Source organism: Ochotona curzoniae, unplaced genomic scaffold, assembly GCF_017591425.1.
Source record: "Ochotona curzoniae isolate NIBS_2020 unplaced genomic scaffold, NIBS_Ocur_1.0 scaffold_2476, whole genome shotgun sequence".
Lineage (NCBI taxonomy): Eukaryota > Metazoa > Chordata > Mammalia > Lagomorpha > Ochotonidae > Ochotona > Ochotona curzoniae.
The window spans coordinates 3,094,490-3,111,364 of NW_024467095.1; the positions used below are offsets into that span (position 1 = coordinate 3,094,490).

At 43.5% G+C, this 16,875-nt stretch overlaps 1 protein-coding gene across 1 annotated transcript; it reads left to right on the top strand.

Annotated features, from left to right (window-relative positions):
- Positions 1-2,327: 2,327 nt before the first annotated feature.
- On the top strand, positions 2,328-16,164 carry GPR37 (G protein-coupled receptor 37). Its single transcript, XM_041002285.1, has 2 exons — positions 2,328-3,406; positions 14,893-16,164. Exons 1-2 carry the CDS (start codon positions 2,387-2,389, stop codon positions 15,709-15,711), a joined length of 1,839 nt encoding a protein of 612 aa, XP_040858219.1. The 5' UTR covers positions 2,328-2,386; the 3' UTR covers positions 15,712-16,164.
- Positions 16,165-16,875: the final 711 nt, after the last annotated feature.

The window sequence follows — 16,875 nt, forward strand, 5'->3', positions numbered from 1 at the left end:
TTTAGACTATATCATGATTCTAAATCTATTACCTTATACTGGGAGATTTCTAGAGGAAAATACTGGAAAACGTCACAAGACACACGTACAGGTAAACCTGTCTTGGAAAGGACCTTAGATGCACAGGCAATAAAACCCAAAATAGACAAATGTGCGTGAATCAAGCTAGGCAGCTTCTGCACTGCAAGGGAACCGTCAATGAAGTGAAGAGCCAAAGAACAGAAAGGGAGAGAATGTTTGCAAATCACGCAATTGATAGATGATAAAATCCAGAACCCATACAGAGCTCAAGAAACCCAACAACAACAAAGCAACTCACTTAAGAAATGGGCAAGGGACATGAACAGGCACTTTTCAACTGATAAAATTTGAATGGCCAACAGACACATGAGAAAATGTTCAGGGTCATTCTCCATCAAGGAAATGCCAATTAAAAAGATGCAATGATTTACCACACCCCAATTAGAATGGCTACCTCCCAAAAATTATTTTTAATAAAGATAAAATGCTAGAGAGAAAATGAGGGGAAACACACCTTAGTCCCCTGTTTATGGGAATATAAACTAGAACAATCACTGTGGAAGACACTATGAAGGTTTCTCAGATGTTTGAACATAGGTCTGTGATATGATACAGACACACCACTCCTGGAATTTGCCCAAACTAAATGAAATCTGCATATGAGAGAATTATTTTCATCTCAGGATATCCTTTCTCCCTCCCTCCCTCCCTTCCTTCCTCCCTTCCTATCTTTAATTTGTCTGATTATGCCCCGACAGACATCTGCAGCAGCGCTGTGGGAATAGAGTAGAAAGCCTGGAGCACAGGCTTTAGTCATGCTGGGAGTTCCTCCTCGGTAACCTCCCACTTCTTTTTTCATTATGACAAACTCCATGCTCTGTGCTCTCAGCGGTTCAAAATTGAGGCAGGAAGCTTCCTAACGCAGTGTGAAAGGCACAGGTGCATCTAAGCATCCTTAATTGTCCGTCCTGCTTGCGGAACTGGTTATTTTCTATCGGGAAAACCTCTAAACTCACACTTTTTAAACCTGAGAGGTGTGCGCCTCACCTTACAACTCCCTAGGGGCGAGGTCTGGGCATGCGTATTGGGCCTGGGCCACTGGAGGCGGTAGCGCCGCCCTAGCCCCATCTACGCTCCCTGCTATCCCTCTTCACCTCATCAAACCTTCTTCCCTCTCCCCTGCTCCCCGCAACCCTATCCCGGCTCAGGCACCGGTCCGGCAGGTTCCCACATCAGTCCCTCCCATCCTTAGCTTCCTGCCGCGCAGGCTCCGCGCCTCCGCCCTTATTCCCTCGGCGCTCTCATCCCCTAGGAGTGAGGACCGCTACAAAAGGCTTGCATGGAACGCGTGAGGGTTTAGTGGATGGCAAACCACCAGGGGATCCTGTATCCCTACAAACCAGCGACTCCTAGAAGCAAGGGGGGCGGGGACCGAGGCGACGAGCGGCGGTGTCACGGGCGCGCGCAGTGGCTGGAGCGGCTGGGAGAGGCCGGGCCACCTCCCCCTTCCCGGCCATGCACAGCCTCACCCGCGGCCGTTCCAGGCACCACACTCCCCGCGGCGCCCGCCGTGCCAGTGACACGCTCCCGCGGCCCGCAGCACAGCGGCTGCCTTCTCTCCCGCAATTCTACCCACGACTCCCTCCTCCGCTGGGGCACCGCGCCCAGCAGCCGGGGCCGCCCCTTCGTCAACTTTGAGCTGGAAGAGAAACAACTTTGGCCATAGCTGCGGGTTTCGAGTCCCGCTCCTTTGGGGCTCTAGTAGCCTAGCTACTCGCTGGGGTTTGGTGGGCGAGCGTCTCCCCCGCCCCGCGCGTTAGCTCTGCGTCTGACCTCGGCAACCTGTTTCCAGCCAGCCAGGAGCGGGATTTGTCTGCCAACCATCTGGGGCGGGGGAGGGGACCTTGTTTTTCTTTGCGTCCGGAGACCTCCGTTTGCAACTGGATAAAGCAGTATGGAAGGGATGTAAACAGGCAGAGAAACTGTACCCGAGAAGGCAGCCACCCCGAGGAGCGTGGGGGCTTCGTCCCAGCTCTTCCAGGCGCAACGTTAATCGACATTCAGGTGTTGGTTGCAACTTTTCAAGGTCAGCCACCGGGAGTATCCTTTCTGTCTCCGAACCGTGGGGGCATCAGAGCTCGGATTGGGTTCGGCTAAGAAAAGCACAGAATGCCTAACCAGGAAGGATTGTAAGGCAGATAGCGCGGGACCCAAGGCCCGCCCCTTACCCTCCTGGACAGCTTGAGGTTCGCGCAGCCCCTGCGGGGTGAGTATGTGACATGTGTCTAACTCGCTGGAGCAACTTCTGCAGCAGGTGTGCACCCTAAGCAGGAGCCGCCCCTGCCCGGCGCGCCCTCGCTCAGCCATGCGGGCTCCCGAAGCACCTCTCGCCGGCATTTCGCGGCTGCTGCTTCTACTCCTCCTCCAGATGTCTGCCGCTTCTGCCTTTGGGTTCGCCCTCCCTGCGCCCAGGAATGAGACTTGTCTCGGGGAGAGCTGTTTGGCGAGACTGATCCAGCGCCGCAGCCGAGGCACTTGGGGACCGGCAAATTCTGCTGGAGGCGTTCTCCGAGCCCGCGCGCCCAGGGAGGAGCAGGAGGCAGCTCTGCGCTCTGCGCCCTCCTGGGACTTGCCAGACACCTCGAGCGGTGACCCAGGTGCTGGCAGAGGGGCAGAGGTGTCCACCGCTGGGCCCTCGGGACCTCCGAGCAGGCCGCCTGGCGCCTGGAAACGGAAAGGTGTCCGGATTCAGGATGTGTCTAGCACTTTGAGGAGGGGGGGTCCTACGGCCCTCCAGCTCTTCCTCCAGACCTCAGAGGAAGAAGAGAAGGGTCCTGGGGGCGCTGTCAGACGCAGTCAGGAGCGCAGTGTGAAAAAGGAACCCGTAGCCAGCGATCTCTACTGGCCTAGGAGAGCTGCTGGCCATCTCCAGGATTCCCACCATAAGCCCCCACTCAAGTCGGCCAATGGGCTGGCAGGGAGCGAAGGGCGGACATTTGCACCCCCAGGCAGGGCACTGGCCCAGAATGGGTCTTCAGGAGAAGGGATCCACGAGCGCGGGGGTCCCCACCGGGGAAACAGCACGAACCGGCGAGTGAGGCTAAAGAACCCCTTCTACCCGCTGACCCAGGAATCCTATGGAGCCTACGCGGTCATGTGTTTGTCCGTGGTGATATTCGGCACCGGCATCATTGGCAACCTGGCGGTCATGTGCATTGTATGTCACAACTACTACATGAGGAGCATCTCCAACTCTCTCCTGGCCAACTTGGCCTTCTGGGACTTCCTCATTATTTTCTTCTGCCTTCCGCTCGTCATCTTCCACGAGCTCACCAAAAAGTGGCTGCTGGAGGACTTCTCCTGCAAGATCGTGCCCTACATCGAGGTAACGATTCCAGGGGGTGTCGGGAAGCTGGCTCCCGCTAGACTCCTAGCGCCGGAGCTGCTGATAGACCCGCGCCACGGGGGGACCCCTTCCCCCTGCTCTGGGTCCCTTCTCCAATCATGCCTACGTAACAAGGGGCAGCTTTGCTAATACCCATCAAGTTCATCTATTTGGGGGAGGGAAATGAGCTCATAATGTGCAAAACGGGTTACGTTATAAGTCTCTCTCTCTCTATGAACATGGTCAGGTGTATAGTATTGATTTGACACTTATCAGAGAAACTAGGGTTAAATAAGTGGCCAACCCATGGTTGTCAATATCACAGCCCAGCGAGAAAATGACATCAACAATATTTGCTAAGTTTCCAGTGCTTAATGTGGTTTTTACCTCCACAATTCTTGCACTTTTTAAATCCCAAGCTTGGAGCAACGTTTCATTTTATAAAAGGAAATCTGCCTTTGTTTGTCAGCTGGCCTCATGATATATTAATAACCTCTCGACTTAGCCGAAGCATCTGGCTGTACGCTGTGCTATCGAGTCCAGATCCTGTCAGTTCTTGTTCTCTTTGGCTGGCTCCATTTCTTCGCAATCTTATTTATTTCTTGCATGAATGAACTTAAGCAAAAATAAGACTTTGGCCACAACCATCCAGAATGCATCATTGTCAAAGTTTCCAGTATATATTGGATGTCAGTGTAAAGAACTTGCTATTTTATGGGACTGACTGTAAGATTCACATGCTTCTTAAGCTGTAAGCATTAGGTTCCAAACTTTGGGCGGGAAAAAATGATTTTGAGTCAGATTTCACTGCTTTATCCTGAAGCCCAAGGAGCAAAGCCCTCAGTGTGGTAGTTGGCATTTGCTCTTTAAATGGCTTCTCTGTCAACACCAGCTCTTGGACGGCGCCCCAGTGTTTTTCTGCCAGTCGTGTCTTTAGCCAGCTGGTCCTTGGGTTTCTCCATTCAGACTGCCCATTTCACTTATAGAAGCAGAAGAAGGGGAACTCTAAATATTCCAGAGCCCCTGATCCTGTCTGGCACCAGGCCCAGTGACACTGTGTTCAACATTGTCCTAGGGCTTCAAGTGAAAGGCGAAGCTAACAGAAAACAGCCCCTACTGACAAGGACAAAGGCAGAAGACAGTAAGTGAGGCCCTCCATTGCCTCAGCAGGGATCAGATGTGGTTAGTCCGGGGCCACTGAGTCAGCTCTTGCTGCCTTGCCAAGATCGACACCTCCCTGGCTGCCAAGTTCTGAAACATCTATATCTACTTAGCAGACAGTTCATTTGTGGAATCGGAAGGCTTGGTTGAACTTACGTTAGTGAATATGTGTCAGTTTACCAACTTGCTTTTCAAGGACAATTTCACGTTCACATTCCTTTGAATGCTTATTTGGATGGAACAGAATTAGTTGACTTCTGCAGAAAGATCAAGGGAACTATAAAGTGAGAGATCTAGAAATGTGTTGGACTTGTAGAAATCTTTGACAGTAGAGGAGAAAATAATAGAGAAGACAGAGAACAACAACGAGAGAGGGAGGGAAAAAAATATCAAAGTTCTTGAAAGAAAACTTTGTAAGAATTTCATTATTCAGGACAGAACATAGAAACTTTGTGTGATAAGATCTAGCAGTTTTGAGCAATTTTTTTTTACTATGTATATGCTTTAATTTTAGTTTGAGGTTGAAAATTATGTAGATGTAATTGTATTTTTTTCCTTTATTTCTTTAAGTTTCAATTTAATTGTGTTCTCTTTAATAATATCTTGATTTTGCTTCATTTTTTATGGAAAGGGAAAAAAACTGTCTTTTATTGGCTGTGTTCCCACTTAGTTTTCCTCATTCTTTATAACTCTGCCTATTTTTATTTTTAAATTATTTTTAAACAAAGCCTTTTTTTAATTGTAAAGTCAGGTTTACAGAGAAAAGGAGAGGCAGAGAGAAAGAGCTTCCATCTGCTGGTTCACTCCCCAGATGGCCGCAATGGCATGAGCTGATCCAAAGCCAGGAGCTTCTTCTGGGTCTCCCTCATGGGTGCAGGGTCCCAAGGCTTTGGATTGTCCTCCACTGCTTTCCCAGGCCCCTAGGGGAATTGAATGGGAAGCAGAGCCATCAAGATTAAAATGAGCTCCCATATGGGATCCTGGTGCATGCAAGGCAAAGACTCTTGCCACTTTGCTACTGGGCCAGGCCATATTTTTTTGTTATTGATGCTGAGATTTATTTAGTCCTGAGAAATAAAGGCTTAAGAAATTGGCGGGCCCAGCAGCGTGGCCTAGTAGCTAAAGTCCTCGCCTTGAACGCCCCGGGATCCCATATGGGCGCTGGTTCTAATCCCAGCAGCTCCACTTCCCATCCAGCTCCCTGCTTGTGGCCTGGGAAAGCAGTCAGGGACGGCCCAAAGCTTTGGGACCTTGCACCCGCGTGGGATACCCGGAAGAAATTCCTGGCTCCTGGCTTCAGATTGGCATAGCATCAGCCGTTGCGCTCACTTGGGGAGTGAATCATCGGACGGAAGATCTTCCTCTCTGTCTCTCCTTCTGTCTGTATATCTGACTTTCCAATAAATAAATAAATCTTTGAAAAAAAAAAAGAAATTGGCTTGTTTGTTTTTCCCATGGAAAATTATGTTATAATACAGTTTTCACTTTCAGATTTACAAATAAAAAATTTCACATAGCATTATTGTGTCCTACCAAACACTTATTCCACAGAAACAATTTTATCCTGTCTCAACATGTTTTATACAATGATTATTGGGCAATAATATTGGCTTCATTACTTCCTGATTATCCAGGAGCACTATTGACCAATGTAGGGCAATCCTGCCTGCAGGAGGCGCTGCTATTGCCATTGGAAGAGAGAATTTAATGTCTGTTCCAGATAAGGTTCCTGAAAACGCAGACACTGAAGCATTTATCACAGCACCAGCTGTGCCCTTAGATTTAATATCTACCAGGTAATGAGAAAAAACAAAACGCCAGACTTGGCACAGGAAGAAGTTGGATTGTTACAGCTGGCAGCCTGGACACCTTAGAAGCGGAGTTGCCATGTGGAGATGTCCTGACTTGAGACTGGAGGGTGTGGTTTTCTGTCCCTTAACGTTCAGTCATCGGATGCAGGATGTTCCCAGGGATGGGGCAGCCCTTCAATTGGTGGATCTCCATGCTTCAGGACACTTCCTAGAAAGACACCATTCCATAACTGAACACCCCAATCTCTAGGGGAATTGGGGCTTCATTTCCGTAAAACTTTGGGAAGAAGCCAACTACACGTAGAAGCACAGCAGACCTCAGAGTGGTTTTCGGATTGCCATGTTCAATTAGAAAGAGCCTGCCCATTTCATTGAGAAAACACGGGGCTCTGAGAAGAGAAAGAACCATTCTAAGCTGGTGGATGCGACCCCAGTGAGCCCTTGAGTCTCAGTGCTTCGTAGTCCAGCTCTCTGCAGTGGCCTGGGAGAGCAGTCGAAGACAGTGCCAAGTCCTTGGGTCCATGTACATTTTTGGGAGAAGCTGGAAGAAGCTCCTGGCTCCTTGCTTCAGATGCACTCAACTTTTGGCCTTTGTGGTCATGTGGGGAGTGAGCCAGAAGATGGAAGATCTCTCTCTCTCTTTCTCTTTCTCTGTCTTTCCTTTTTCTGTAACTTTGCCTTGCAAGTAAAAGTAAACATTTTAAGAAGGCATGAGATATAGTGACATTTCCACTTCTTTAGAGGGTTGGATAGGAAAGCACTTTTGACACACTGCCAATGGTGGAATTTTGGTGAAATGTAAAGAAACTTCATCTTAAAAAGTGGTTTCTCAGTATCATTCAAGTCATGACTGCCCAAGCAAAAGGACCTTTGTTTTTACTTTCGGTTCACCACCTTGAAAATCAGTCACAAGCATCTTACACGTAAACATGTGTTAACTTTCTGGAAAAGCATTGGAACTCTTAAATGAACAACCGAGGATCATGAAAATGATAAGGTTCGAAAAATGAAATGTGGATGTGAGGAAAAATACTATGTTGTAAAATTACTTTCTAATTATTGGGAATGAATATAAAGCATAATAATTTAACTTGTTGATTTTAATAGATGTATCTTAGAATAAATGGTGCTAATCTTACCTCATTCACATTTTTATATTAATGAACACTTGACAGATTTACAATTTAAATATGTTAGACAAGTTTTAGTTCGGTGATTTTCTTTAATTATAAAAAGCATCAACTTTGCTACAGACGTCATCATTCATAGAAAATCATAAGTTGAGACTATAAAAGAAAAGAATTTATTGAATCAAGACAAATTTGAGGATGAGGGCTGGTTTTTAGATTGCTATAATTGTTTCTTTTTAAAAGAATATATTACCATCAGGCTTAAGCAAGAGCAAGGAAAGTGCAGAGTAAGACAATGACACCTGATAGTTGATATTTTCAAAATATTTTTTTCCATGACATTATGGATCACTTATAAATAAACAGTCCGGGAGGAGTTGATTGAACGGCCATGCATCACGTGTGGGTGTGTCACGTTAAACATCAATGATGTTGATAAGAGTAAGAAGCCTCCTCTGACTGTGGGAAAGTAGCTGTGAAATGTTCATTTCAGAGACGTATAAAAGCCTGGACGTGGTGAGGCAGATGCCTCCTCCCTGAGTTTTGTCTGGAAGCACTAACTGATGGGCTTCAAAAGGCTGTAGCCTTGCGACCCGCGTGCACTCTGGGAAAAGACGGCTTTTCTCATCATGGTCATTTGCTCCGTTCCAGGCTGGTTAACACTCTCCCCACGGATGCTTAAGGAAGTGTCTTTGTGGAAAAGTTACCCAGAGGACAAAGGTTGTGGAAAATGAAGGAGAGCGATGCAAGGTCAAGTCAGAATTTTCTGGTGCTCATCACACTTTTAACCTGAAGACTAGTTGGCCCACAACCACTTATTTTCAATAGATTATCCCTCATTTCCCAAATGAATGATTTTTCTTAACAAGAATGCCATTGTTTTGAAATACCACACATCAAGTATCAATAGATGCGAATAACATTATTTTTAAATTGAAGTATAGCTTAGGCTATGACTTTGGTTAGAAGTTTGCTTGTAAAAATCAGTGTATTGCAGTCATTTCCTTATTCTTAAGCATATAAATTGAGTTTTAGATGAAGGAAATTTTCCTTAGAAATGCAGGTCTTCTGCATCCCCACCAGCCTTAGCACTGATTTCTACCAGAAGATTCAGCAAAAGACAAAACAGGGATTTAGTGTGTAAGATCTTTGCTTTCTGTGGTCTGTGCTGTCTCACAGCTTACTCTTGCTCATATGGTCTCTTGTTTGTTTGAGGTAAACTAAGAAATGGAACAAGAGTTAATAGATTACTGCTTTTCCTAAAGCATGTTTTTTAAATATAATTTGGAATAAATATGATTTTAATGTACAACACAGTGAAAATAGAAACCCAACTCTTCCCCTGATATTAGCACTGGATTAGAAATTTGAGCAATGGGAAAAATAAAATCTGTTTATGTGTTGATTTATAAAATATAACTCCCAGTTTCACTGTTGTTTTGCCTCAAAGGTTTCTTTTTGGCTTATTTGAAATAGAAACCTAGGAAACCAGTAGCCTAAATATTAACTGTGTTAGAACGAATAATACGATTTTGAAAGAAGATAGTTTCATTTTGAACGAAGCATTGTTCTCACGTCCATGACTGGCTGGGTTAATTTCTAAACAGCTGTATTAACGTTGTTCAACATAGATGCTGACAGAAATCTGGACTCATGTTCTGGTAAACAGGAACTTAGCCAAAGAGCAAAAGAAAAAAAAAGTGAAAGCTGGGGCTCTCCGTGGTTTTGTAGTAGTGATTTCCTAAGTTCAGCCTTGGCAGTACTGGGATTCTGGGCAGCTACCTGTGAGTCACGTCATTAGCAACATCAGCCTGTGTTCGTCTCTTTGTCCTCTGATAAAATTCCTCATGTTCTTCTACAGACCATTCAACAACTTACCCATTGTATTTTCAAACTAATCTATGTTTTCCAGGTTTTTTTTTAATCCCTTTGCTTTGAACTTGTATGGGATACCATGTTTTCAAGGTCTACAGTAAGGGGAAAAAATATAGATTGTCCAGCCCCATGTTAAGGAAACCGAGGAAAGGGGAGGATGAGAGCCCATCTGTCAGCATAGTAAATTTTGATCAAACTATGTGATCATGTGAGATAACTGAAGTTCAGTGTATCTCAAAAATAATCAGTAATAAGTTTCTTTAGAAGAATTCCAAATAGTTCAAAATCAGTTTGGATTAGTAAAGCATTTCAATATCAAATATAATAAAATGATTTATTTTTTTGAGAGATTTAAGATCATAGTAACCATTCTGCAATACTTGATGTATTAGCATATAAGACACATTTTAAATAATTCAGCTAAATATTAAATGATCCTTTAAGGTTGTATGTGATATATAAAGCTAACGACATTCCTTTTCTAGTCTGTTTTTGTACCTGAGGGCAAACCTTTTATTTATGAGGATTACTGTGTGTCTCAAGAACAAAAAGCACATTGGCCTCTAAGGTGTTTTCCCTTTGTGCACTATCCTTGCATCTTCCAAGTTTAAATCAGTGGTGCCCGAATGCCAACATAGAGTTCCACCTGCCAGTCCCAAGGTTCTACTCTCCTAATAGACAAAGTAGGATGATATTTACCAAGGAGTATAGCTATCACTCACTGGAGATGTTGTAATTTGGTCAGTCTAGAAAGATAGTTAAATTTGTAACAATTTTCCTAGGAGGTATCTTTAAATTATATTTGTCATTCAATCTGATTAAAACCATGCGTGGCTATGTCCCTGATAAAGAGGAATCACAGCAAGCATGCCAGGAACCCTACGTAGCCCAAGTGATCTGTCTAGCCATGCTAGCTATAAACTAACTTACTGGGCACACAGTGGCAGGAGGGTGGTGAGCAAGACTTGCTGCCTGGATTCCAGACCTCTTGAGGACTAAGTCCATGTTGTATTCATTATTCCTAGCAGCAAACACAATGTACTTTTGCAGGATTTCTCTTTATTTCTATCTCAAAAAAATCCACAAGCATTTATTTATATGTTTATGCATGCATGTATATGCACACAAACACACACACACATTTTGAAATCCATGTTTAATTTTCATACTATGCATTTTCATGAACTTTTTGAGGAGCCCCGATTTGCATGGATTTCAAAATTTTTTTGCACCAAACAACTTGCCCTTTAATTTTATTTACTACCAGCTCTTCTTTTTTTGGAACCAACAATGTATTTTATTACACATCTTAGATTTATACATTTCACATAGGCTTTTAAACTTCAATTCACAATTCAGTACAAAAGAAACAAATTATATATGCTGCAATGGTTCTTGAGTCCTAAATTAGGAGATAGGGGCAAGTCTTTCCCTAGCACGCAGTGACATGATGAATGGAGTGGATGTTCTCTTGACTGTACTGCTCCGGATGGGACCTGACAGTGAACAGCTCTCCAGAAACAATGATACTTGAAGTAGGTTCAACTGTATTTTCTTCACATCTTTAAGACCTTGCGGTCACTTCTCCTAACCGAGCTCCAAGATGATCCAGTGAAAACGTTACTGTCCACTAGCTTTTTAAAGTACCATCTTGTAAAGGCATATTCAACAACACAGTGCTCTGTTTGCCACTCACGGAGTTCAGTAAAGCCCTAGATATTGAGCAGTATGGGGCGATAAAGTAGAGAGAGCCTTAACTTTGCACTTGGGGACTGGAGCTGCTGTTCTTTTTGAGAATTCTTGGCCGGGACTTTTGTCCCGAGTCTCCTGTGCCTTGAAGCAACACTGAAGCTGGCTGCAGCTGCCTAAAGCCTGTTTACACTGAATGTGGATTGGGTCGGGGCTGAGGGACCTCATTGTGGTTCTTTTGGGATGCAAAGAAAAGCAAGACACTGCTGGTTGAATGAAAGATTATAGAGTTGTTTCTTTTTGTTCTTTGCCATCTCTGTATTTTGATACAATTCCATGAAACTGCCCAATGCCTTGTATTCCCTGATGGTCATTTTTCTTTTCCTTCCAGCTCCCTCATCTTGGAACTTTCAGAATGTGTGGCTTCATCTGCTAAAAGTGTGTGCAGTTGTGCTTTTGTGGTGGCTAATTATTCCTCCAATGGCAGTTTAATTAATAAGAGATTGCATCTTGCCCATTTCATCTCTCAGGATGTTGTTCAAAGAACTACCCATTCAAGGCAATGCTCAGCAGCTTCGCACCCAAGAGCATGTTTTATAGTGATATTGAATTTTAGCAACCAGATATGTCATTACATGCAGAAGATCCAGCTTGCACCAGACAATTTTACAATTGCATGTAATTGCACTCTTCATCTTAGTAGAATTGTTAATAAGCTGTACATAAACAAGTACATTAAAAAATCGTGATGGAACTCTTTCATGTTACCTCAACATTTAAAAGTCTTAATTACCTCCATGAATTCTGCATTTGGATAAGCAGAGATTGGGCTACCACTGCTCATTCAGATGATTTTATCAATTATTTTTTGAGGTGTGCAGTTAAATCTTTACACATGTTTGAAGTCTTCTATAAATAACTTGGCAAAGTACTGAGGAGGGCCTTTGCATATTTCTTTCATATGGCTCGATTTAGTGCTGAGTGAATTGCCTGAGAGGTCTGTTAAGTAGCAACACTGCAGGCAGTGGCAGCAGGACAGTTGATGCCGAGGTCTGGCATTTGGGTTGTGGTTGCTGTTGGCAACTGCATTGCAAAGCTGCCTGCATCAGGGCAGTGTTGCTCTGCCCCTGTGCTGCTCAGCCGCTCTCTCTGACGTTCCCATGGCCCTTCTGAGCTGCTCATCTCCTTTCAGTTGAGTGCCAACTGCAGAGCATGTTACCAGAGAGAACTGAAATCTGAAAATAGGAGACCAAACACAGAAGCCCCGGAAATACGTGTGTGACAACTAGGAGGGACCCTTTTATCCATGGTTTGTCAAGAGGACAGCAGATTGCATTGTATTCGTAGTTCTGATTCAGTGGCTAAGCTTTTTGGAGTAATACTGAAAAACTGAGCCTCTTCAAGTAAACTGCATGGTAGACAAATTTCTGAGCAAAACATTGAAAAATAGGTAAATTGTGCTTAAGTTTGTATTTTTTATCTTGGAAGGTGAAATATACAGAATCAGGAAGCAGTGTTGTGCTTTCCAAAGCACAGAAAGCCTGCTAATTAGGAGTGGATAAGTGGTATAGCTTGTGACACTGGCCATTTATGACACCTGCTGGAATACATGTCCACCCACCCACATTTTTTGATGCTACTTTTCTTTGTCTCATTTGGAGTCAGGGAGGCAAATGCTAGCACTTGGGATAATTGGTCTGTAATTCCACATCTCCACGCTTAGGCAGATGAGTGGAGAAGGTGCTGTCCTTTGTGCATCATGTGCTTTGTAAGTAGTGCTACAAAACCAGCACACAGCAGACGGCCTGAGCTTCCCTCAGTGCGTCTCTTAACAGTCCCAAGGATTCTTGTGTTACGAAGGTCTCCTCTCAGTATAGATGCTCATTATTAGTTTCAAATCACCCAGAGCATGCAAGCTTTGTAGCTGTGTCTTTGCGGACTGACTCAGGGTGTGTTGTGATAGGCACATAGGCCCGAAGCTCGCCCAAGGGGAGACTGCACACGAATCCATGCCACGCGTGTGTGCACCTGCCCATTTTCTGCCTTAGGTTCTTAGGGAACGCAAATTGAAACAGTAAAAAACTAATGCATAAATATCAAGTTTCAAATAATCTATGAAATAAAGTACTTCAATTCCTACATCATGCAGTTGGCAAGCCCTTGTCAGATTTCCCCAAGTGTGGCAATTATAGGTATTCAAACATGAGATTATAAGATAGTTCCACGGTGTGGACTTCAATACTGGAAATAATCTGAGACTCCAACAAGAATTCAAGACAAAGTTCTGTGAGCTTAAGTTGAAGCTTAATTTTAAATGTTAATATACTGATAGAAACTTTCAGCAGTAACAAGTCACATTGGTTCAGAAAAAAATGCATCTCTGCATCAAATCAAGAATGGACTCCCAATGAAACTATTGAATCTATGCTGCCAATGGGATGCTGGACTCCACAATTACCAATACCTGCAAGGTCAGGATACGCTTAAATAGTGGAATGATGCATTTTGTTTAGTTCATAAAGGACTACCCATTGTACTAGTAAAGCAGAAATCAGTAAGGGGGAAGGGAATCCTAGAGCTTATGGAAAACTGTATCATAAAATAATAATAATAAAATAAATATATAAAATGTTTCAAGATTGATTTGTTTGAAAGGCAAAAAAGAAAAAGAAAAGGTGAGATGGAGAGAGAAAGCTTTTCTACCTCCTGATTCACTAAATGCACTACATAACAGCAATGATATAACTCTCCAATCTGAATCCGAGAGCTCCATCCAGGTATCAGGTGGTTGAGCCGTTATTAGATGCTACTTTACTAAGTGTATTAGCATGGAGCAGCCAGAACCAGGGTTGTGATACAGGATACCAGGTGTTGCACAAAGAGGCCACTTAACTTGCTGCGTGACAATTTCAGCCCTAGATTGATGTTTTTTATATTGGTGTTTATAGGTGATTTTCTGTGGACATCAAAAAGTTTATTATAGGGCCCGGCGGCGTGGCCTAGAGGCTAAAGTCCTTGATTGAACGTGCCAGGATCCCATATGGGCACCGGTTCTAATCCCGGCAGCCCTGCTTCCCATCCAGCTCCCTGATTGTGGCCTGGGAAAGTAGTCTAAGAAGGCCCAAAGCCTTGGGACCCTGCTCCCACATGGGAGACCTGGAGGAAGTTCCTGGCTCCTGGCTTTGGATCAGAGCCGCATCAACCATTGCGGTCACTTGGGAGTGAATCATCAGATGGAAGATCTTCTTCTCTGTCTCTCCTCCTCTCTGTATATCTGACTTTGCAATAAAAATTAAATACATCTTTAAAAAAGTTTGTTATAGGCTCAACCATATTTTTAAATGTTTTCTTATGATCTAGAGCTCTTTTGGTAATTTTTGCTTTTTTCATAATATTTTGTTTCCAGACTGTTGCCATTAATAGATAGGAGAGTAATCAAAATCTAATTTTCCTGTTTTCCCTAATAAACACATTCAATGTTAGCAGGAGGGGATATTTGATGTTGTGTCTCCAGGTCCTCGTGTGTGACAAAATGATACTGCATTACTTAACTTTGATTCTTAAAAAAAAAGTTTTCTTTTTTTTTTTTTGCTCCATGTTCCCCGAGTTTCTCTGTTTTCTCCTTGTTTTCATGCTTATGAATATTCCGCAGGAGCCAGGAGGACTCGCACCCATGCTACTTGTTTGAAATTTAATTTTCTGTCTCTCACCTGTCTCATCACTATTTCTAGTTCTCTCTCTCTGTATTTGCACTTATTTTCTTGTGCTGTGATCTTTCAGAAAATACCCCCAGTAAATGCATTCTGCTTTGGCCCCCTAGGTCGCCTCGCTCGGAGTCACCACCTTCACCTTGTGCGCTCTGTGTATTGACCGCTTCCGGGCTGCCACCAACGTGCAGATGTACTATGAAATGATTGAAAACTGTTCCTCCACCACTGCCAAGCTTGCTGTGATATGGGTGGGCGCTCTGCTGTTGGCACTTCCAGAAGTTGTTCTGCGCCAGCTGAGCAAGGAGGATTTGGGGTTTAGTGGCCGAGCACCTGCAGAACGGTGCATCATAAAGATCTCTCCCGATCTGCCCGACACCGTCTACGTCTTAGCTCTCACCTATGACAGTGCGAGACTCTGGTGGTACTTCGGCTGTTACTTCTGCTTGCCTACGCTTTTCACCATCACCTGCTCGTTAGTGACTGCGAGGAAAATCCGCAAAGCCGAGAAGGCCTGCACCCGAGGGAATAAGCGGCAGATTCAGCTAGAGAGCCAGATGAATTGTACAGTTGTGGCACTGACCATTTTATACGGATTCTGCATCATTCCGGAAAACATCTGCAATATCGTCACCGCCTACATGGCTACAGGGGTTTCCCAGCAAACAATGGACCTGCTTAATATCATCAGTCAATTCCTTCTGTTCTTCAAGTCCTGTGTCACACCAGTCCTTCTTTTCTGCCTCTGCAAACCCTTCAGTAGAGCCTTCTTGGAGTGCTGCTGCTGTTGCTGCGAGGAATGCATTCAGAAGTCTTCCACGGTGACCAGTGACGACAATGACAATGAGTACACCACTGAACTCGAACTCTCGCCTTTCAGCACCATCCGCCGGGAGATGTCCACGTTTGCTTCTGTTGGAACTCATTGCTGAAGCAGTCTCTGGTTGGATCAGATGGGTTTAATGTTTTGCTTTTTCATATCTTGTGAAAGTTTTTAATTCCTACTTTTTCTTACAGGGAAAAATGCAAAAAGAAAATACGCATTAACAGCTATAGAACTGATTTTACAAATTAATACTTGTGCTTTGAAAACAATGTTTATATTTAGTTATTTAAGCAGGACAAAGAGATCAGCAGTTTAGGATCCTTTATCTGGTATGGTGCTAATATTTTATTTGGAAAAAAGCTACTGCACCTTAACTTAATTGCTAAATTTCTTTCTTTGTTTTTAAAAAATATATAATTATTGTGTATTGATTCTAGCCATGTAGCTTTGTAAGTTATTTTACATTTGAATTGTGATTGACCATATGTTGTCCATGGAATTGTGAGATGATTTGTACCTAGAAGCTTTCACCAAGTAGCACCAAATAAAAGACTCTTTATTCTTTAATGACATTTTCAATCTACTTTTAACCAGGATTCAATAAATCTTTCAACTGCCTTAAAGACACAACTACTGGCTCTATGCACAGTTTTAAATTGGCCTTATTGCGTTATAATTATGTTTTCCACTCAGAGAGGTAATCAATACGTTATTAAGAAGTTTTGCTAGCAGTACTATTTTCTCTGCATGACTCAAAAACATACACTGTATTATAACAAAAATGTCTTTTAGCAGATATAGATGCAAACCGTCTGAATGTTTATCAAATATTATTTAAAAAAAAGAGCAGAGCAGGAAGAAAGAACCCCTATTTTCAAAGTTGGCCCTTGAACTAGAACATGCAACTATAAATTTTCTCATGAGGCATAACAGACTCAGCAGTAACAGTGTACTTGCTGTATGATCTGCTCAGTGGCCTTTGATGCCTTGTGAATCCTACATGAAGTGTTCTGAATTACTAATTTTTCTTTTTATTTTTTTAAGAACTTGATTAGATCTAAGCTCAGTTTTCTCTAAGAGGAATGAAGGTACACCAGTAGAATAATAAAATATGAATACATCTTGATTAGAACATTTGAATATTCAAATGCTACCCTTAAATTTATACTTGTTAAACTCCCAACAGAAACTAACTCTACAGTAGATTCCCTCGCCCATCTCATGAGTTTCAGTTTGGCCGTTGTATGGGACGCGTGTCCTGTGTGACCTA